The sequence below is a fragment of the Chenopodium quinoa genome, unplaced genomic scaffold, assembly GCF_001683475.1.
Source record: "Chenopodium quinoa cultivar QQ74 unplaced genomic scaffold, ASM168347v1, whole genome shotgun sequence".
Classification (NCBI taxonomy): Eukaryota; Viridiplantae; Streptophyta; class Magnoliopsida; order Caryophyllales; family Amaranthaceae; genus Chenopodium; species Chenopodium quinoa.
The window spans coordinates 69,667-93,309 of NW_018743787.1; the positions used below are offsets into that span (position 1 = coordinate 69,667).

Genomic DNA, 23,643 nt, shown 5'->3' on the forward strand with positions numbered 1-23,643 from the left:
AGTGGACATAAATGATTTCAATAAATGAACTAGCATGTAAGATTGATTGGATAGCGCAGTTTCATGGGCTATAGGGGCATAGTGATGCTCGGTCAATCACTTGGATATGCATGAATGATGCATGATCGAACTATTGACCTACTTTGAAGTTCAAGTATAGAGCTTCCGTATATATTAGTGGATTCCTTTGACATGAGTGGAACATTGATTTCATTCAATGGATGTTGTGACTGTGGTACACTCAAACGTCTAGCCGTAACTGGAGATTATAAATGGTGTTTTCCGGTTATTTCAGAAGTTGAGTGGGAGTCATGTTACCACAAGATTGGATAGTGTCTACCTATTAAATTAGAAAATGTGTCATGGCCGCTTGAAGAGGGAGAATTCAGAAAATACGTGGCCGCGTTCAAATGCATTACATAGTAATCATTTGGTTTTGTAATTCTAACTCAGATTTCAAGAAACGATTTGTAGATTAATATGATCTCGACATGTGATGCAATCATATTATCAAATCGACACATATATTGACTTAAGGAATTTGAATATTGCACCCTTGTCTCAGACAAGTGCGAGATTGAAGGAGTTATGTATTCGTAGTGTGCCATTACTAGATATATAAATGGATCAAATTATGGAGATAATTAAGTTCGTACTTTTGGGTCGTCGTTTTGCCATAGCTAGAGGTACTAACGATCTTTGGACTAGTAAAATAGCCCAAAGCCCAGTTGGACGGATCCTATAAGGTCACACAAAGGGGATAGATCGAGCATTAGAGGACGAGGCTCATCATGGGCCTCATCACTCTAGGTGGCCGGCCATGTAGAGGATTAGAAGGAGTTTTGTGCTTCGTTCCCTAATCTAATTATAATAAGATTATAAATAGACTAGGTGCCTAGGTTTGCAAGGAGTGTAAGGAATTAACTGATCAGTGTGATCAAACCCTAATTAGCAAACACGAAACCCAACCCCTCTCAAAGTTCTCTCTCTCACGGCTCTCTCCTCCTCCTCGGCGCAGGTGGTGTCTCGTGGTGGTGGTGGTTCTTGCGGTGGTCGATTGTCCATAAAGGTGGTGATCGCGGTTTTCCTCAATCACTCGACCAATCTAATATTGGTGGACAGCTCGTTCGAATCTCGTGGACTAAGTAGAGGAGCAACGCTTGGGGCTCTATTATCTCCCTGATTTGCCTGTCGAATTGCAACGTGGAATTCACGCGTCAAAGGTATGATTATGAGTCTTGTGTGTTATGCATGTGATCTTGGGATTGGTACGTGTTTGAATATGATTCATGTTATTCCGCTGCGTAGTACCTATAAACTCCTTCAATAACCACCTCGAAGAAATGGAACAAGTCCCAAACCAGACAACATGGTAAAACAATCAGTGACATGAGAATCCGACGATAACCTTTTCGAATACCCATTTGGAGTGCCCAGAGACGCTTTGTATTTGAATTGGAAGCCTTAGCTTCAATTACCAGACTAATCTAATATTGGTATTGGACGCTAATTCAAAGCTATGTCAAGTTCAAAAATGGTTTTTTAAAACATATCACTTTTATATCATGAATATGTTATACTGGTAGATCTTATCTACATGTTATAATTGTATGAGTAGCAATTTGGCGTACCAGCCCTATTGCCCTGAGGGTTGATCAGATCAAAAATGAAATATAAAGAATAACTATAGATTGCGGCAGCGTAACAGCTTTGTATCTAAAATAAATAACACATTGAAAGTTTTTGCCCATCATCCATTTTAGACTTCAAATTCGATTCAATTTGAGATTGTGGTTGATCTAATCATTTTGCAATCCAAATCCTTATATACATAGACCCTCTAATGATTTCTCTCAAAATAAGCATTGTCAAATGAGAATAGATATAAACTAGTAAAAATTAGAGCTAATAAGGTGAAGATGGTAAGTTAAAGCCAAAAAAGGCTGTGACAAAAAATGAACATTTGACTAACTCTGCTAAACTGTTATTTATACATTTCTATTCCTACACTATCTTTACATCATTTTCTGATTTACATATCAATTTAGCTCAATAAAAAGGTACCTTGAAAAAAAGGTAACCATTCCCACCAAAGAAACTAAAATCAAGAAGCTGCAGCGATAGTCGGAAATTACACTTTACCTGTCTCTGTGCGAAACTTAGATCTTTCCCCTAGAATCCAAGTTAGCATGTCAGCCTTGAATCCCTTCGGAACTTCAGCGATAAGGAGCAAATACAGATACCTTGAGGCTCCATATCATGGTGTTCAGTTTTTGTTGTAACCCTTAAGACCAGAAACAAAACATGGTCAGGGAAGATGATCATCTAGCAACAAAATTGCTGCCACCCACTTCAACTGGGATCCAAATTCAATGGAAAATTTATGCCAAGCAAGCATACATCTTAACCCTATCAACCCTCAGCATCTCTCTTCCTCCTACTAGATCTCCTCCCTTGCTTGGGTTTCTCTGATGAATCCAGATTAGAGGGTGATTGCTGATCCACATCAACACTGGGCTTCAAACTGTCAGCCACTGTTAGATCACATACAGTTCTCTCATAAATAATGGCATTGTCCAAGGAATATATACGCAGCGCAAGTGACGACAAAGTAGAAGTTTTTGCAGCTGCAGATAGCGACGACCAATACCATCGTTCATTTTTCAAGTATTCTGTCTTAATCATGTCTTCAAGTACAATTGACGCCTGGACCATCTGAAAAAGTTATCCAAAACACATTAATATCTCGAGTTAAAAAAATAAAATATATAGGGTTTGGATCCAATGATGAGATTCTTAGAATGAAATGAGAAGGATTAATGTGCAAAAAAAAAAAATCACTAAATGAGCATAGGAATCCTATATACTTTCATCACGGAATCAACAATGACAGATGCCTGGTTTCAAAAAAAAATAACAGATGCCTAGGCAATTCCCCTCTCATCAACTAAAATTTTTCATATAAACCCGAGTGCACTGTGCACCCAAATAACCCAAAGTTAGTTTTTGCTCTTCATTTGATGATTAAATGAAAAAAACTCATCAAAGTGAGAACAAAATACTCATGGGTGCACCGTGCACCCGGATGTACTTAACCTCTACTCATACACTCGTCCCTGTGACAAAAATATTGAATTTTTTTTAGCTCTGCTACTATCTCAAAATTATGACAATAAAAGGTGACAATATGTAGGACGGAGGCATTATGACATTCCCAGTTCTACTGAAGTCATAGCAATTCTATTCTGTCCAGGACACTGCCAAAATGACATTTAAACCCGGATCATACCTCAAATATAGTTTCTGCTGCCTTAACAAAGGAATGCCAGGCTCTTCTTCTATCTGGATGAACCTTTGATGGTCTAATTGCTTCTTCAGGCAGCACAGCTTCCATGTCAAGTAAGCAAATTTTAAGTTGTCTCAGAATTTGAGCATCTCTACCAACTACAGGCTTCAATGAAGACTCTGGTGCAGTACAGTATGTATCTGTCGTGGTAGAGGATGCAAAATTACTTGCTGGAAATTTCATTGATCTTTCACGAGAGATTCTTGGTTGAAACAAGCCACTTTCCAAAATCTCATCATGTTTGTTTGGTATAAACGTTTGACTGCCAGGATCAACCACATTACCAGTGCAGCTTTTACCTGTAAACTGGTCACTTTGGCCAACTGCCTGTTCAGGGACCATGCTTTGATCAACACCTGCAGATTTATCCTGTTTCGATACCACAAAACTCAATGTTGGATTGCTCAAATAAGGAGACATAGCTGACACAAAAGACGGTGTTCCTTCAGAACCAATTAATCCTATACCACGCACTAATTCTTTGATGGAGTCATTTGTGACAAATTTGGAACTAACTTCTTCCAATTTGTGAGGACAATTCAAACCCTCATTTCGAAATTTACAGTATCTTGACAGATCAGAATCTACAGGTTTAGATGTTTGAACTCTATCAGTTGCCATCACAAAATGCTGTTGACCATCAGGTTTTCTCATGATTTTTCCCCCAACATGTTCATCACTATCTTTTCTCTTCCCAAGAACTGTTGAACTAGACCTGCAGTTGCCATTGTTATGATTGTCAAGTTCCTCCGAGGTGTAAAAGGTTCTATGGCAAGAGAGACAATGGTGTCTGGAAAGCCATATGGGTTCAAGACATCTACATCTATACAATTTTTCATCACTGGTCTCTCTTGACCGCCTGAGTCGTATCTTTACATCTTCCATCTTATCTGCCTGACAAAAAGGTCCATAGCTACGCTCAAGAAGAGTGTCTGCTCTCGTGATTAGAAGACCAGGCATATCATTCTCTTCTGTAGGTATTGACACGGACAAAGAGATCTTATCTTGTTTTCTAGCTTGATGCAAGTCATGACATCTCAACTTTTGCCAATTTAGTATAGAGTCCTTCAGTTCTCTTTCTTTTGGGTTGTTAAGTTGAAATGACTTGACTAAATTTTTGACCTCCTCCTCAGATTGATAATAGACCCATTGTGAGCAGGTTGGACAAGAACAATCATGCCCATAAACAAATGGACAAGCTGCACTAGAACCCTCAAAACTCAAATGGCCATCAGATACAGAGGGAGATATATTTTCAAAAACAAAACCCTCACACCTCTTTGCCTGAACCACATGTTGTGCTTTAGGTTGCAAGGCCAAAGTACCATCAACAATAATCCAAGGACGTGCACCATGCTGGGCTGAAGCCCAATACAATCGACCAGAAGAGTCACTACCCAGAAACTCCATGCGCACAGAAGACTTCAAAAGTTGTGATTCTGCATCTGCAATTGACTGCTGAAGGACAGACAGTTCCTTCTGCACAGAATTCAGCTCCAAATTGAAAGCTTGTAACTCATTTGAAGTACAGCAAGAGACATTTTCAGTCGCCTCAGAATTCACACGATCCGAAGCAATAGAAACTCCTGGTATATCTTCAGATCTGCACACAACAGAGACTCCTGGCATGCTGTGTTCATGTGCTCTACCATGGCAAGAAGATTCAATATCCATTCCACTAGTTTCAGGCAGAGCAGCATTAGAAACAGAGCAATCCTGTAATGGTTCGCTTTTATGACGTTTGGATGATCGCTCGCGAAGGTCATGATTTTCAAGAGAGGCACTATCTTCAGTCACAATCTCCACAAGATCTTTCACTTGACACATAGAATCTACTGGCTTCTTAACTTGACTGTCACTAGAACTAATTTTCTCCAAGTAATTAACATTTTCATGTTTCCTATGACTGTTGGAATGCAATGCACCCGTATCCTTATTTGCCTGAGGAGCATTATCAGAGAAAGAAGAAATGCATTCACTTCTTTCAGTTACAAAATTCTGAAGCTCTGTGGAGTTGCTAAGGTTTGCTATTGGGGCAATATTTCCCTCAGTAATAGCATCTCCCGTCACAATTGGGACACTAGACAAAAGTTTTGCAGCTGTGGTAGCCAATACATCTTCACGTAACTTGAGATTCTTCAGCTCAGAATATAGCATCCGCAACTTCTGCTGCAGATCGGCAGACGCTTCAAAACATTGTTCTAGGTGTTGACGGACTAGAATTGAATTAAGCACCTCATCACACATAAACTTAAGTAGGAAAATTCTCTGCACCAAAAATGCCAATGTTAGTCAGAATAAAATTCAGAATTACTCAGTTTCAGCCACCACAAAGTAATTATGTGATCTAAAGCATACAGCTACATGCAATTAACAATAGCTAATTAACCAGATCAGTATATTAAGCATTCAAAATAGAAAATTTACTAAGCTAATGATTTGAAATTCCATCCAACTAAAATGATACCAGGTTGCCAGCTACATATAGCAAATAAAAACGCATATAATTAATCCCTATTCATGCATCAAGGAGATTTTACTTAAATTTATCTCTACTTAGAATATCAACTTTGCAAAAGAATTCTTCAAACATGATACCAAGGTTTCCCGACATAGAGCATCCCAACCCCACACCCCATTGAAAGCAACCTCTTTCTGTACCTTTAGGCATTTAGCAATAACATTGTAATTATATTAGTTAAAACTCCAGATTACAGGTCCCACAAAATTATTAAACGTAGCAACTGCTCACTTTTGATAAATACATGCAGAAGTATCTCGCTAACATAAGCTGTTCACTTGATACTCTACATTGTCTGACATCTTGTTAACCAATCCAAGTACATTCTTTCTTCCAACCAGAAGCACAAAAGAAAGAAAAATAGAAGAGTTACCAAAACAAACAACAGCCAAATTTTCACCTTACGTTATTATCATAACAAATTGAAGATAATTAAAATATGTCCCTACTCAATTCCTTGTATGATAAATGGAAAGAGGGAGGGAGCTACTATTTCCTGCTGTACATTGCAATTCATCTTTGTGATTATCAGTTGGAGGAGACTTGTAATATGATAAATAAGACAACCAAGAAAATTCTACAGGCCTCCATACACATTCATTCATCCATCCCCATTTTTCTTTTTATTTATTTCCTGTAAATCAGTAGGCTACCCATAGATTACTTCTACTCCCTTCTAATTGTTATGCTTACCATTTACATCCATTCCATTTTGTTTGTTACTTTAGCTTTAAACAAAAAAATTCCACCTTACCCCGCATGCACCACTACAAATAATTTAAAGTCCATACACGGCAGAGATAATCAAGGTGAGTACATTTTGCATTGTCGTAAGTCTAAAAATCAACAATAGTAGGATGACATTAGTATAATATAGTATTAAATTAAAATCATGTGGCTTGTACACAATGTCGTCCTTTTTATTTTTAAAATGAAAAGTGTACTTTGCTAAGCATATAGGGAAAAAAGAAGTATAACATCAGACCAGATTGATAAATTAGACAAGAAAGAGAGCAAGTTCTTTAGAAGGGATTACCCATTTGGCTAACCAGACAAGAACTTTCCATCTCCATTGCTTGAATTTACTTAAAATTAGAAAGAATAAAAATGTGTTAACAACTAACCTCATCTATGCTGAAGTCCCAATAATCCTTCTGTTCCATTACAGTAGCTAATTGAGTAAGCTCCTCCAAGAAATTACGTGTCCCATCTCCGTAATTCTTTCTCCGATGTCGTTGGCCAATTAACTGAACACCTTTAGAGGTTCTCCCTAACATACTTAACCCAGAAACACAAGAGGGGCAATACCAGTTACCTTCGGGAATTCTAGCAAGAGGAGGATTCAGGCAGTAAGTATGATACTCAGCATCACAAGTATCACATAGAAGAACACTATCATCATCTTTATCAATGCCACAGACTTTGCAGACACCCTCATCCCATGGGGCTTTAGGAATATCTCTCGTGGAGGCATATACATCTTCAATCTCCTTCTTTGCTTCAGTACTTATCTGCTCCATTTCTGAATACTCTTTAAGTTTGCTAACAAGAGCAACAACCTGCAAAAACCCCAAAATCAGGAATGACAAGACCACTTTCAACAACTCACTGACCAGCAGAGTGGCTAATGAAGAGAAGAAAAAAAATAAAATAAGACTGACAAGATAGAGTGCCTAATGAAGAGAAAAAATAAAAATAAAATAAGACTGACAAGATAGAGGAAAGAAACCAAAGATCTTTAATTCCCATTACAAATTAAATTAAGCTATTTTTATTCATTCTACTATACCCTTGTGGTTACCCCAAGAAGTGATGTTGCAAGTCCCTTACCCATCCTTTCAAAAAATTTGTATCCTGCATACAAAATAATCATGAGACAATGTTCTAGTAACTACCTGAAATCTACCACACTCCAACTACTACTATAACAACCAGATCCACCACTCTAAAAGCACCACCCTGTCACCCTCCTACTAACTTGTACTCATGAACATCCAATCTACTACCGCCACAACTATAATCACTTTACCTACCACTGCCCTGTATACCACCCAAAACCACCAAACCTAAACAGACATTCCCATCAATACACCTCCCACAATATTCACTTTACCTACCACTGACTGCCCTAACTACCACCCAAAACCACCAATGCTAAACAGACATTACCATAAATAAGCGTCAATACACCACCACTAATTACAACTGCCAAAGCACACCATCCCAATTATTCCAACCTCAAATTTGACCATGTATAAGAAAAGCTCCACAACAAAGGCACAATAGAACTCGTGGCCGATGAGAGAGAGATTGATAAACAGAATAAAAATCTACCTGCTATGTTTGTTGAATATACACTTCCTCAACTTCAGAATAAATGCACCATTTTAACTTTTGCCAACAATACAGCTTTGAACATTGATCACCTTTTATATTAAAAACAAACAAAAAAAATCCGTTTTTTTTTTTTGTGTTACACTTTGACCTAGTTTTAGGTAGTTTAAGTGACTTTAATACAATAGCATATACGTGGGGTAATTGGTGTATTAAAAAATTGTACTACCTCCGTTAACATTTACTTGCAACTTTGGTGTATTATTTGAGAGACGTAAAATATTCCAAAGTTCCAAGTAAATGTGAATGGAGGTAGTAATAAAAACAATGGAATTAATATCATATTGAAAAATAAGGAATGTAAAGGGAGATAAGTAACAAAATTAGTAAGAGTGGGTAGGAGTGGGGAACATAAAGGAGAATTATAATATTAAAAGTACTTTCTCCATTTTTTTTAGTTGCATCACTTTCGTAAAATGGAAGTTTCAAATTAGTTGCATCACTTTCCTTTTATACTAATAAATTTTCTCTATTACATGGGCCCTATTTATTTTTTCTCTCTACCTCTACTCCAAAACTTGCCTAAGAGTTTGTGAAAACTAAAGTATTGCAACTAAAAAAATGGAAGAAGTAGTAATTTACCAAAACAAATGATGTGTAACACCTAAAAAAAGAGTTTAATTACGGCCGTGTTCACTTCACCTTTTCAGCTTAACAATGCAATGTTGAACTGATGTTTTTTTTTACTTTTACTGAACTGAAATAATTTACTCAAGTGAAATTAATTTTACAGAATTGAAATTATTTTTACTAATTCTCTAATATATCTTCTTTAAAGTTACTGATTTTTGCTAAACTGAAATTATTTTTAGTATTTTTACTGAATATTATTTTATTTAGGGTGAAGTGAGCAAGGCCAAATATACTTCCTCCGCTTCTTTTTATTTACACGTTTCTTTACTCACATTTGTCAATGCACAAATTCAACCATTAGTATCTTTAATTGTTAATAAATAAATATTATAAAAAGTTGATATTTTGAAAATATATAACATGAACAATCTAACAAGATCTCACATTACTATACCTTTCATTACGTATAAATCACAAAACCCTGTCAAAGAAAAGTGAGTGAATAGCGCTAAAGTCAAAACGTGTCGGCTAAAAAAAACCAGAGGTAATAAGCACATTAAGATTAAACAAACAATAATTATAATAATGACATATTTTATAAATTAGTAATAAGCATAGTCAAAGTTAGTATATAAATACAGTAAAAACTAAAAAGCCAAAATGGTGCATGTCAGGTGAAACAAAGGAAGTAATGTCAATTACGGTATGACCCAAACTTCTGATGGTCAATAAGGGAACTACAAATTTAGACAAGGAACCATGGTTCATTAATTTTAAACATCTAATGTGCCTATAAAGGCAACACTCAGAAAAGAGTAAAGCTGAAGTTGAGTGATGAATGGAGGAGTTATTCAACAAGTGGTGAGGGAAGTGTCAGGCATAAGTTGGGAAATGTGATGTTCTTCTATCCCCTATGACCTATGCTAATAATTTTCTTTGCCACATATAGATGAAACCATTTAGTCAATTTCCCTTTCTATTGGTTAATTGTATTATATGGGCCCTAAAATATAATAAAAATAAACAGAGATTAAGGGTGCCGGGAAAAGTACAAGATTTTGCAAACCTCTTCCTCATAAAGCGTCTCAAAACTCTCGGACAATGATTCTGCCAATTGAACCAGCTCTGGCTGCTCTATGTGGGCGATTCGTATGTTTTTATACAGCTGCCAAAATGATTGAACATGGTCACCAAACATTAGATCTATAATTTTGCTCAGCTATCTTCAAATGTTAAAAGGCACACTAGGTAGAACCAAAGATACTATCCATCAGAAACCAAATATGAAAATTAAAATTAAATAAATTTACAAAAATAACAAATGCAAAATTCACTGATTATCAAAATAGCCTTTACAGAACAAGAGGAAAATAGCCAAATGGAGTAAAAGACCAAAGAGAGAGTGGTGTCACCGTGATAAAAATATGCAGAAACATTTCCACAAAACTCCCAAGATAAAATGATATCAAAGGAAACCAAGAATACTACATTGTCCCATGACACTTCATGAGAAAAAAATCAAGCAGGGAAAGCCCCCATAAACAAGTGGTCGTCACATAAATTTCAGAGTACTTAGAATGTCCCGGATTATTGAGCTTTGAACAATTTAACAGCAATCTACTCAGGAAACATATTTCAGATCCACACTTCCTAGATCATTGCATCTGAAAAAATCAAGCCTGAAAGCCATAATGTAAAGAATTTAAACCATCTCAAACTCACTTTCCAGTAACAGAATGTTATCCATTTTACGTTTCTGCTTTGAACAAACTATTTCAAAACATGCCAATTTAGTATTATGGGAAAGAAAATTCATTAAACTTAACCTCATCTTTCACGAAAAATGTTATAATAATTTCACAAATTATTAAGATTAAAGAAAAACGTTGATAAAATTTGCATGTAGGGAGGGCGAGGAAAGGCCGGTAAAGCAAGATGACAATAAATTTAGTGAGCAAACAGTCAGCAACATAATATTGATACACTTCTCTGCCTAAAAGTTGCTACTCACCTACTCCAACAATCACACATTTCCTGAGACCAAAGTTACTTTTCACCAAGTTTGATACCAGGCAGTGTTTGGTCATAGGAAAAGGACTCAAAAAGCAGTCAGACATGAAGTCTAGAAGCAAAGGCTGATACATATTTCCACAAGTGAAAGTCCATTCGTAGACAGAAACTTGACGCTGAATTCCATCTTCATACTAAAACTTGACGCTTAATCTCAGAAATGGGTAGCTTACTATAAGTATAGTATCATGAGGCTTATGAATTCTAAGGTCAATCAATTAGCCTAACAAACACTGTCTTTGACAGACAATTAATTTTCTTAGTCAAAAAATACGTTAGAAAATTTGACATCATATAAGCTCATCAGCAAGAGAGAAGCAACAAGTATTACAATATTCAGTGTGTATTTAAACAATATGAAGAAGATTACCTCCTGAACATCTTCAAGAAAGGCTTCAGGTGATCCACTATAGGCTCCAAATGCCAACCTCAAGTCAATTGTCCGAAAATCTAGTGGGCGAGGCACCATCTCAGGGGAACCAAGCATTCCTTCATCATCATTTTCAGAAGAATGGGTCAAATTTCTCCCTACCAAATTGCAAAATACTTTATCCTCGTCAGCAGAAGCAGCACGACGCAAAAGTATTCGACATTTCCGCATAATAGTGTCAGATATGGACACAATTGTCCTCTTTTTTCTTTCCATGCGAGCTTTTTGTTGTGAGCATTCATTGAGAACATCTGCCAGCACTGAGAGGACAGCTTTCTGCATCAATAAGTAAGTACAATATTATACAAGATAGTGTAAATGAATAAATGCACACTTGGCACAAGGAACATTCAAGATGCATGTTATAAAGCAACAAAAACAGCAGAAAAATTTGACAACAGAGCAAACTGGGGATTCTGAACCAATCTGTAGTTGAAGTCAACATTCACTATTCTAAAACCTAAAAGGATTGCAAAAACTAAGAAACTCAGACATCAGAAATAACACCACTACACACATTTTGTACCCAAAAAAAAAAAAAAAAAAAAAAAAAAAAAAAAAAAAAAAAAAAAAAACCCTACTCTTGTAAAACTCTTCAACTTTCTCCTCATCTTACATGCACCAAATGAACAAAAGCCACTAAGCCTTTTTGGGACTTTCCGCACACATTGGCAAGTTGGGGTCCAATATTTTTCAATATGTCAAAATACATCAACTCTATGTTTCATATCTTTCATGATCATTTCAAAACGCCATACCTTTTGAGCTCTTCCCTGGTGTTTTGGGACATTTCATAAACATTTTTGGCATTGTCCAAAGTGTTGTGGAAATACCAAGGATCAACACTTACATAGATATGAAATTTAAACATATACAGACAGAAGAGGAAATTCCAAGGGGCCAGCTATTAATGAGTCAAAAGCTTTTCGTAAGGCTTCCACACCATGCTGCAACAACACCACCCTCCCCCCAATCCCTTTCTCATCCTCCCAAACCCAAAAAATAATCATTAGAAACAAAAGAACACATTCAAGACTCCAATGAGAAGCCAAAAGCGCTTGCATATAAACAAAAAGAAAACATTACAATCCTTGCCAATCCATTAATCAGGAGAAAAAAATTTAAAAAGGAAGAGCAACTAAAAATTTTCAAAAAAAGCAAAACCGCAAGGAAATCTGCGGCTTGCGGTTTTAAAGCCATGATGATAATAAGTTCAGAAAAACCACCTTAGTTGGTCCAGAAGCGTTTCCCTTGTAAACTTCCTTGCTAACAGAGTGCTGCAGGGTCTTTTTTGCCCAAGCGGGTGGATCCTTATTCAAAGCCTCATAAACACACTTCCTGATTCTTGTACCTACATTAGTTGGCAATTTCCTTACAGGTTCTAGGGCCTGAGCCCAATCTGGAATGATTCCATCACCATTACCCATCCCTTCAGAAGTACCAACTGGTTCCGGATCATCATCCTCTATGGTCAGACTATCATTTTCACTGCTTAGACATCCATAAATCCGCCTTCTGGCTTCTGCAAGTAGCTGAGAATCAATTATGTTAATGCAATTCTTATTTCTATACCATGCAAATTACAATACACACACACACAGGAGGAACTTCGAAAACAAAATCAGTTTGAAATTTAAAAGTACACGAGAAAAGGATCAAAGAGTAATCACAAATGAATGACAAAACATATTTCCGGGATAAATCATCTATACAAGCATATTTACTACAAACACATTCACGACAGATAAAGATTATTACATCAGAAAGCAAGGCGATTACCATGTTCATCTTAAAGATTCAAAAGAAACCTTATATCTTGCTTGATAAAAAAACAGCTATAAGGAATTAAGGATGCTAATCAAGCTTATGTGGCATTTGGTAATAAGAGTCCTAAGATAAGGTAAAATCTTCTATAACTAACCTTTTAATGGTTTAGTACACATTGGAGATACTCTTCTGCAACCACTACTTTGTCAATCGTTAGAACTACTTGCATCTCAGGAACCCATTACTATTGCATAGAGCCGACCTATGACTTATAAATTATTGTTGGGTGTGTTCTTTGTTCTCGCATTATGAAATTTATTGTAGAGCTCATCTTCCCCAAATAGCTCTTGGGTTGCTTTTAGGTGTAGCTTGCTACATATTGCTTGAAATATTCCTTCTTCTTTTGGACTATATATCATGCCTTATAGCAGATATCTCTTTTTCCTGTCCTAAACACAGATGATTGGTTTCTAGTTTGCTGTTGCATTCTTGTTTAAATTTGCAGAGCATCATATCAAAAGTCAATTATTTGCTCTGGAATAGAATACTGCTTTCTTTAGTGACATATCCTTAAGTTTCAGAATTAAGTCTTTTCTACTTGCTTTCCTTTTTTAAACAAAAATATTAGCTTTCTAGTAATATGTACTGCATTCGTTACATATTAGTTACAACTTTTGCCATTTAGGGGTGCTACACATTAGTTGCAACTTTTGCCATTTAGGGGTGCTACACATTAGTTGCAACTTTCTATTTCTTTCTTTTTTTGGTAAATTTTTTCATATAAAATTACTATTTACCCTTACTTAAAAAATCATAATCACAATTACATAACATAATTTGATCACATTAAACCATTTATCCAACATCATTAAATTAATGATTCCACACAATCGCTAATCTGGGTTCTTCCTCCATGAGTTTCTCTCTCCTTCCTCCATGAATTTCTTTCTCCTTCCTTGATCTAACCCAGACTATCCTAACATCGCTCTTAGATCTAACCCACAAAATACCGCTTTCAGATCTAACCCACAAAATCCCCATGAAAATCCTCACAAAACCCATGAAAACCTCACAAAACCTAACGAATTCCTTACAAAACCCACGAATTCCTCACAATTCCTCACAAAACCCACAAATTTGCACAAAGAGGGTGGTTGTTCGAGGTGGTTTGAGTTGAGAAAGGGTAATAAGGTGGTTCGAGCTAAGAGGGAGTGGTTTCGGGGTTGTTCGAGCCAAGAAGAGGTGATTTCGGGGTTGTTCGAGCCAAGAAGGGGTGATTTCGGGGTTGTTCGAGCCAAGAGGGAGTGATTTCGGGGTAGTTCGAGCCAAGAGGGAGTGATTTGGGGGTTGTTCGGGTTGAAATGGGGTGGTTTCAATTGTGAAGTGGGTGGTTTTGAGGTGGATATTGTTGGCCAACAGTGGTGGGATGACTATTGTTGGCTAACAGTTGTGGGTAGGGTGTTGTTGATGGTGGTGGGTAATTTATTAATTACATTCACTTTCTCCTACCTTGGTTAATTATCTATTCTTTGTTTCATTAATCCACCATTATGAAATTTTGTCTTAGAGCCCGTGTCAAGCTGAAAGTTGCAACTAATATATAACGGAGGTAGTAATAGTCTTCCTAATGCTTGTAAAATTTAGGTAGTAACAAGTTTACACGCTATCAAAAGACTTGCAAAAGGAAAAGAGTGAGGAAAAAAATATATATCAATTGATCGAAATCGTCTATATGGATGTTTCCAAATCATATAACTAATATATAAAGCTAAACTTTTAGCCATGTTACGAGACAGCGGCACTTGGCGTTTCAACTTTTTGCCAAATGTCGGTCATGTATGCAACAATTAGATATTAGTATGACAAGTAAGATTTACTTGGATATATTTTTTATGAATAAAAAAAGTGTATTTTTTAATAGGATAAAAACTAGGATAGGATTTTGTAGAATAAACAAAAAAAAAGTTAGTTTAGAGTTGTACTTTCAATAAATATGGAATATTTGGTTTCGAGTTTTATTTTTGATAAAAAAAACCTATATTTTATAGATAAAAATAAATTATAAGTTTAGCCAGATCACGAGACAGCGACACTAGACGTTTTTAACTTTTCACCAAATATCGCATTACGTATACAACAATAGAATTGGGTCACAAATCGTTTTAGGTCAAGTCACTTTAGGTCACGAGTCAAGAAATGTTCACACTAGCCCAAAGTTTCAAATTCAGCCAAAAGGCTTAGAACCTTTTTTTTGTTTTTTTCTTTGCATTTTAAGAAATTTCTAATATTTCAAGCATGTTTTTTTTTTCTACAATTGCAAATATAATAATTTAAATCAAACATTTTCACCAATACTATTATTAGGCATTATATGCCTACTGCATAGTTTAAATCTCCACAAAATCATTTAGGTCACGAGTCAAGAAATGTTCACACTAGCCCAAAGTTTCAAATTCAGCCAAAAGGCTTAGAACCTTTTTTTTGTTTTTTTCTTTGCATTTTAAGAAATTTCTAATATTTCAAGCATGTTTTTTTTTTCTACAATTGCAAGTATAATAATTTAAATCAAACATTTTCACCAATACTATTATTAGGCATTATATGCCTACTGCATAGTTTAAATCTCCACAAAATCATATCAATTTCTACTTGATTTTGTATCAATAATATATTTTAAAAATTGGTACATAAAAAAAAAAAGTTTATCTTAAAATTCAATAACGGGCATCGCACGGGGCACCAAACTAGTATTTTCATAAAACGTTACATCCCGTGCTTCACTCAAAAATGACTCTCCACTAACTGGGCCTTAAACATTATATTGAAAGGTTCCCCGTATCTCCCCACTAATGGCTCTAATCCTCTAAAATTCTACTTTTTCAATATATCTCTCCCTATTCTTATTTCTAGTTGATACACTTTCCTTATAAGGCCGTCCATGTTGAATAGACACACTTCTATCCATTTCATAATATGATATGGCCCCATTAAATCACAATTAAATCTCTCACATGTTAGGGTCCTAATTTTATGTGTACTTCTAAAAGCAAATAAAAAATCGCAACCTCTCCCCCAAAAAAACACAAAGTAATTGTTCCCACAACCCACTAGCTATTATAAGAAATTGCCCCAACACCAACTTTCACATACAATACAAAATCGATTAATATGCTGGGAACCCTTTATCAGTCAAAGTGTCAAACCATGTTACCTAAATAGAGAAAAAGGGAATAATAGCATACAGCTACTAAAATCCTAAAAAGACTTTGAATTCAATTTCTCATCATGACACACTCATCAATGCATCCATGTATACTCCCACGACAACGCTACTGTTTTCAATCAAAACCGTATTTCAAACCATGGGAAAAACCGGCAGAATTCTAACTGTTGTCTACATTGTCCAGCTTAGCATCGACCATAGCTTTAGTATCCATCCACTTATCCAACAAACAACATACATTTTGGTATCTCATTCTCAATAGACCAGGTTAATTCATTTACAATGCTGCATAGAGAAAAGACCTTGATGCAAATACCTAATTGCCCAACATGGTCCAAATCAAACAAGGGAATCTCTGGTTACCCTTATCCAATCACACAAATCTAGCCCACCATTAATGAAAGAGATACAATAAATGGACCTTGATCTGCATGCAGGATTTATTGGTGTGTTTTAAGGGAAAATCTGAATCAAATTTCTGGAGTAAGTTAGCCACATTATTGCTCCCTACCCTTCATCAGGTAAACCCCCTGGTATACGCAAATTTGGCAGCAGCTCCAGGCAAATGTCTCCCTGATAAGTTAGGTTCAAATTATGGTTGATTGGATTGTCCAGGTCAGTAGATCTTTTGTGTGAATTGAGACTGGCGAATATCACAAGAAGTGCCAAAGTGGTGACCCATCACCTAGACTAACATAATGATTACCAAGCTCATTCTTTAATACTAAATCCTGAAGTTGGATTCATTTCGACAGATACAAACACTGACACTAGCAGATTCTAGGAAGAGTAATATCAAAGAACAACGAAACTTTATTTGGATAACTAACAACCTAATACAGGGGATATATGCATAATCTTACCAGTGCATCAGCCTCAATTCCGGCTACCCCAACTAGAGAGCCACAGAGGACCCCTCCATCACCTTGTAAGCAACGGAAGACTTTTCCACATTCACGGATAACATTTTCCGCCGAATCAAGATTCCCATCCATTGACAGCACAGCTAAAATATATCTCCGAGCCAATTCTGGCCAAGTCAATTCATTGATAGGCAGTAGATTAAGCTTTGGCCTAATTGCAAGAATTGAGCTGTCAACATCTCTTCTTCTACCTCGCCTTGACTTTGACTCTGTGTCTATGCTTGGATCCACCATTGCTGCAACCTTTATCTGCAGCTCACTCACAAGCACATCAAGCAAAGAGATGTGGGCCCTCTTCAATGATACACCAGCGCACTTACTGTTAGTACACGATACTTGACTGGCATGAACCTCTTCCCTCACAGCAGCGGACTGCATTTCTATAAATTTATTCTCATCGGGAGGACATGCAATTTCACTACTTGATGAGGAAGTATGCTCACTCAGGATACTGGATCCATCTACAGCATGATCACCTAGAGAATCCCTTTCGCGAAATCCATGATGCGACAAACTCTCAAACCAAGAGCTAATGAGTTCTGTCTCAAGTTCATCAAAATTCACAGGCTCCAAACCCATAATCTCATGAAAACGGCGAAGTAACTCCCACACCTATGAGAAGCAAAATTGAGGATGAAGCATAGATTCATAATAGCCAAAACCACAACCCAAAAAAATAAAATTAAAAGCAAACTACCTAGATAAAAGGGAACATACCTGAAGAACATCTCCAACTCGCTGAGGTGGAAGCTTAGCACCCAGATGCTTCCCAGGGGGACGAATATGATCAGTGCCAGCAAGTTCCTCAGTTGTCCTATAATTTTTGTACAGGCCATTAAATACCTTGTCTTGTTTACACTGCTCTATGCTCTTCCCATTGACAAGTAACAGCCCATTACAAACCAATGGTGTGGTCAAACTATCATTTCTTCTCTTCAAAATTTCATAATTTGAGCATTGATGGACATCAGGAGATTGCTCAATAAGTTCCTGGACAAATTCTACATCCAATCCAAACCGATCCACACTCAACCAGTTCTTTAGAGCTTCAAGTGTTAAATCAGGTTCATCATCACTTGTTACTAACAATGGGACCTTCAGTGAGCCCAGCAAGCTACAAAATTTATCCAAAGAAGAGAATGCATCTTTGTTCTTGTAAGTCATGACATCACAGACAGATGACATGCCCTCTTCAACATGCTTGCAGAAGAACTTCAGAGAGCCCTTCTGCTTGTATGATTGAAGGCAAGCATCAATTAGTTTCTGGGATATATTGCTCCAAACCACAGATGAAGAGCGGCCATCAACTGAAAATTCACCAATCTTCTCACCTGTAGATAGATTATGAGCCAAGAGATCTTCTGGCTTCTCCAAAGTAGAATAGACTTCAAGTGTTGAACTGATTGCCTTCTGACCATTAACCTCGTTTGGACTACTTATAAGCCATGACAAAGAATCATCTTCTGGTGGGAAGCAAGGATCTGAGAGAAGCCTCTCAATACTGCATTCTTCTTCTAAGGGAGTTGTTTTCCCTCCAACTTCTTTACCTGGACCATTCAAACAGATACCACTTTTCCTCTGCAAAACAGTTGACCCATAAGGAATGGGGAGTGCAGAACATGCAAACCTTCTAACCTTAAAAACAGGTCCTGTATCACCACCATCCAACACATGGCAAAGAAAAAGAGAGCCAGTAAATTTATCATGCCAACATGACCTATAACCTACAGGCCAAATCTGACCAGCATCATGGTATGATGTTCTTGTATCAATTTTCCCCAAGGAAAGAACAAACAAATCTTCATACTGGAGAGGGAGCCCTTCCTAAAAATACAATCAAACATAATAAAATATGAGTGACCTTAAAACAACCGAGATGCAAACAATCATCTCACAAAAAAGCACTATAAAACAGGATAAAGTATCAAAATGATGCCATAAGGACCAGCAACTTACATTTTCTTCGATGCCAGTGATGCCATTATCTTCTTGTGCAGCATCCATAACTTCTATAATTTTTTCAGGCTTACTCATGAAGTTGTCTTTCTGCGAATTCCAAAAGAAACTATTACTATAATTACTCTTCAAATTGTCCTTGTTCTCCACAAAACCATTGCCTATTGGAATCTTCATTAGCTTCCTTCTTTTGGGTGTATGCAACCCATTCCTTTGTAATGTAGAGCCATAATCACTTCTTGTTTCAAGCTGCAAAGGAGTTCCATGAGATGATAAGCCAAGATAATTAGCAACATCAGACATGGTTTCAAACATCTTCCCATCTGGTGCACAGTAAACAGCATATGATTCACAACCATTCGTAGATTGTTTAAACTCCACACGCCAACCATCCTCTAGAACACCATGCCTTTCAGAAACAAAATCTCTAAGAGACTGCAAAACTTCACTTGAATTCCAAGATGGTAACCTAAATGTTGTGCCACTAGTCCTAACTCGTTCTAACTGAGTACCATATTTTATGTCTTCGTAGCTTCTAGCTGTAGACCGATTGTTAAGTGAAATGTCTTGAAAATCCAATCTCACAGTATGTGCAACTATAGTAGATGTCTTCTGAAAGCCAAATCCACTACCCGAATAGATAAATTGGGGATATGGCAGCAGGCCACCAGGTGCATAACTGCTGATAGTGCTATTGCCAAAACAGAGATTTCTACAAGGGGGAAAAAAAAAGGTATCAGTACTTAAGTGAAGAGACAGACATTTCCAAAAATAATTCGCTCATTAGACATTTGGATGGCATTAAAATTGAAAATGCACACTAATATATATATCCAGGTGCAGCAGTTAACTTCCAAAACATGATCTATGAGCCAGGCACCTTGGCGTTCATTAATAATGAATTTTTTTAGCTAAACTGAGATACAGCAGGAAGAAAGGATCAAAATTTAAAATGCTACACAGAGTATACTTGTCATATGTAACAACTAATGTGATATCAACTCAACTTTTGTTCAAATGACTAACGTCTCCCCCATGGTTCGAAAATGCGGTTTCGGTCGCGATCGCGAAAACGGTCGCAATATTTCGGTAACAGGACTGATGCGTTAATTGCGGACCACATCGCGGTTGTCGCGCATGAATTTTATATTTTAGTTTCATGTGGTTATAATGATTTTTCTCATAAAAAAAAAAATTGATTTTTCTCATAATTTTTGAAAATTTTATATGCTTAATTCTCTTTGTACGTAGTAATATTACTATGAGAGTACTTTTAGTAACTTCTAAAACACTTTTCATTACTCCTGTAACCTTTTAAATTAATTTTTAAATTAAATTCATATTCTATATTTGTATGTGCTAGAAATTAAAAGTGGGAAAAAGTATGGAAGGGAAGAGTTTGCTAAAGTGCTGGTGGGGTCAGGTTTAAATTCTAAAATGAAAAAAAAAGGTAAGACTTCCAGCTGTCACACTCTCTGGCTCTCATTATTAGAAAACAAAGACTTTCACTCATATCCTGGAACTGAAAGGGTCGAGCTGGTCGACTTTTATGGAGGAGTAGATATCCCTCGCCGGAGAAAAGAGGTAAGAGCATAAAATTTGGGAGTCTTTTCTTCAGATCTTGGTTGATAACGGTTGATGCTTCCGAAATTATGTTCAAAACGACCGATACGGCCGAAATTGCGGGTTTTTTTAAAAACAGCGTGCCGTACGGTTAAAACTCGGTTCGGTAATCTTCAAATCCGTTACAAAACGGGCGATAAGCGACGTTTCAGGCGCATTTTCGGACCATGGTCTCCCCCCGCCCCGCTCCACCACCACCACCACCCCACCCCACCAAAAAATGGGGGAGGGGGGAGATAGAGGCCTTGTTTGGGATAGAAATTTTTGGAGAGCTTTTAGCATATTCGGGCCTATTAGAAGTTTTAAACATTCTAAAAAGGTAATTCGTGAGTTTGGTAAACAGCTTGTAAAAGAGTTTTTTGGGCTGCAAAAACTCTATTTGAAAAAGCTCACAATATGAACTCTTTGAAATAGCATTTTGAAAATTTAGCTTTTTGAAAATTACACATGTTGAAATTATTAGTAATTAACTGTTTCTATTTACCTAACACTTCTACAGACAATCAACTAATCAAACTTGCTAATACAACAAACTAGTCAAACTACTTACAACTACCTATATCAATCTGTTAGTAGCTAATTACAAAGGCAGAATCTAAGTTGAATGCCTATAGAATTGGTGTATAATGTTAATTTAAACAAAGTCAATGTTTCTCCAACTCTTAATTTCACCTCAATTATCCATGTTGGATACTAGATACTTGAATTTCAGACATGAGTTTGATTGATGGACAATTCCTGAATTCCATTTAAAACAAAATCCAACAAATGTTCCATAAGGTGTGTTTGACACTTAAGAAATTTATCAGGGTACGAGAAATTTAAAAAAAGACTACTATCTTGCAAGATATAACTAAATAAGAGGTCATCTCAATCCCCAAAAACTCACCAAAATCAATCTTCTGAGTTTAGATCAGAGTTACATTTAAAAAAAGGTAAAGACAAACACTTTCCAAACCTGACATATATGAATATTAGCTAGTTGTCACACAATATCAATCAACATTCTCAAATCATTTCGGAGCCCCAAAAGTTTGCACATTAAGGCTGTTCATGGCCCTTTCAATTACAGAAACAACAGAAATTTCGTTCAATTAAAACCTAAGCACACATTTTGGCATTTCATTCTTTTAGCAATGTCGTTCAACGTATCGTACACCCCCTATCCTCAGCTCACTCTGATGTCTTTAATTTACAAACTTGCAACCCTAATGTACACCTCATCATGACAAGTTAGCTAGCTTGACCCACCTATCACGCCTCCATACACGTAAACAACATAACAACTAAAACCTAATCGCACATTTTGGCATTTCATTCTTTTAGCAATGTCGCTTGACATATGGTACGCCACCTATCCTCAGCTCACTTTAATGTCTTTAATTTACCAACTTGCGACCCTAATGTACATCTCATCCTGACAACTTAGCTTGCTCGACCACCGATCACGCCTAAACATCATAACAATGGCATTGATCGCAAATGCAGCAACTCACGTTCAAAAATGCAAAAAACTAAAACATGCATTTCTATCAGGCAAAAAATGTGACATTACAAACCTCAACATTCTTGCTCACATTATAACATGCAAATAAACATAAAGACAATAATATCGCCTCAAAACTACAATGACCCAACAACAAATTACCTAGAACCAGCAGCAGCGGCGGCGGCAGCAGCGGCAGCATCGACAGCAGCCAAAGCCTCGCCATCACAATCACTCGGCGGTGAAGCATTCATATCAAGCAACCTAAACCCTCTCTCCTCCTTCCTCCCAAGCCGCCACCTCTTACTCCCAACCCCATCCGCAGCACAGAACCTACAAACCCACTCATCCCACACAACCGCCGAACCCAGCAAAACCCCGGTACAATTAAAATGAAACCCACGCTCACACCCATCACAAACCAACCTCTCCGAAACCAACTCCGGAGAAGGTCCGCCGCAACCGGCGCACGGCGTCACATCCTCCGGGATCTCCGCCGGAGGACCCTCCGGAAACGGCGGGTTGTCGTGGATAGAGCGAACAATCGAAGTAGGAGAGAGAACAAAACTCGAAGGAGAAGGTAGGGTTTCTGAAGGAGATGGAACTTCGTTGAGATCGATTGCGAGTACTGAACGATGTTGTTGCGAAGATGTTGTTGTTGAGGTTGACGAAGGTTTCGCCGCCATTATCGACGACGAGTTTGACTCGGTGAGTTTCATCAGGACGAGTTTGATTGGTACACTTCTCTTTGTCGTCGCATTTTTATATTTTTCTTTTATTTTTTATTTTTTTGGGGGGTTAAAGAGGAGAAAATAGGTAGACCAAAAAGTGAGTAAGATTGAGAGTGAGAAAATGAAATAGAGGGCTTTAGAGAGAGAAAGGAAAGAAGGAAGGTTTGAGTTGAAAGAGGAGAGAGAAATATAAGATATTAAAAATAGTTTGTTTGGTGTTAAGTGTTAACACTTTGGCACGTGGTGATGTAATGTTAGGAGAAGGAAGAAGAAGAAGGGAAAGTAGAAAAAGTTTTGAAGAGTTGAAAATTGGAATTAAGGTTTTTCGTTCCCTTCCTTCAGTTCCTTGGTTTGATTTTTTATTGGATTGGTTTTTGCCTTGCCTTTTATTGAGGATTGAAAATTCTAAGGTGATTAAGGCCCTGTTTTTTTGAACTTCTGGGCAGAGTAGAGCAGAGCAGATTAAATTTTAGCAGATCAGATTAGATTAAATTTTAGCAGAGCGGAGTAGATTTCAGGATAGCAGAGCAGAGCAAATTTCAACATTATTATTAATACTATTATTAATGTTATTATTATTAATGGTATTATTATTAATAC

General features: G+C 36.9%; 1 protein-coding gene across 1 annotated transcript; it reads right to left on the bottom strand.

Moving 5' to 3' along the window:
• Positions 1-1,879: 1,879 nt before the first annotated feature.
• Positions 1,880-23,201, bottom strand: LOC110684909 (methyl-CpG-binding domain-containing protein 9-like). Its single transcript, XM_021861344.1, has 10 exons — positions 22,475-23,201; positions 19,204-19,915; positions 17,965-19,071; positions 17,188-17,859; positions 12,561-12,866; positions 11,275-11,610; positions 9,901-9,999; positions 6,992-7,426; positions 3,290-5,614; positions 1,880-2,715 (listed from the first exon to the last, which is right to left on the bottom strand). The coding sequence occupies exons 1-10, from the start codon at positions 23,029-23,031 to the stop codon at positions 2,413-2,415; spliced, it is 6,852 nt and encodes a 2,283-aa protein (XP_021717036.1). The 5' UTR covers positions 23,032-23,201; the 3' UTR covers positions 1,880-2,412.
• Positions 23,202-23,643: the final 442 nt, after the last annotated feature.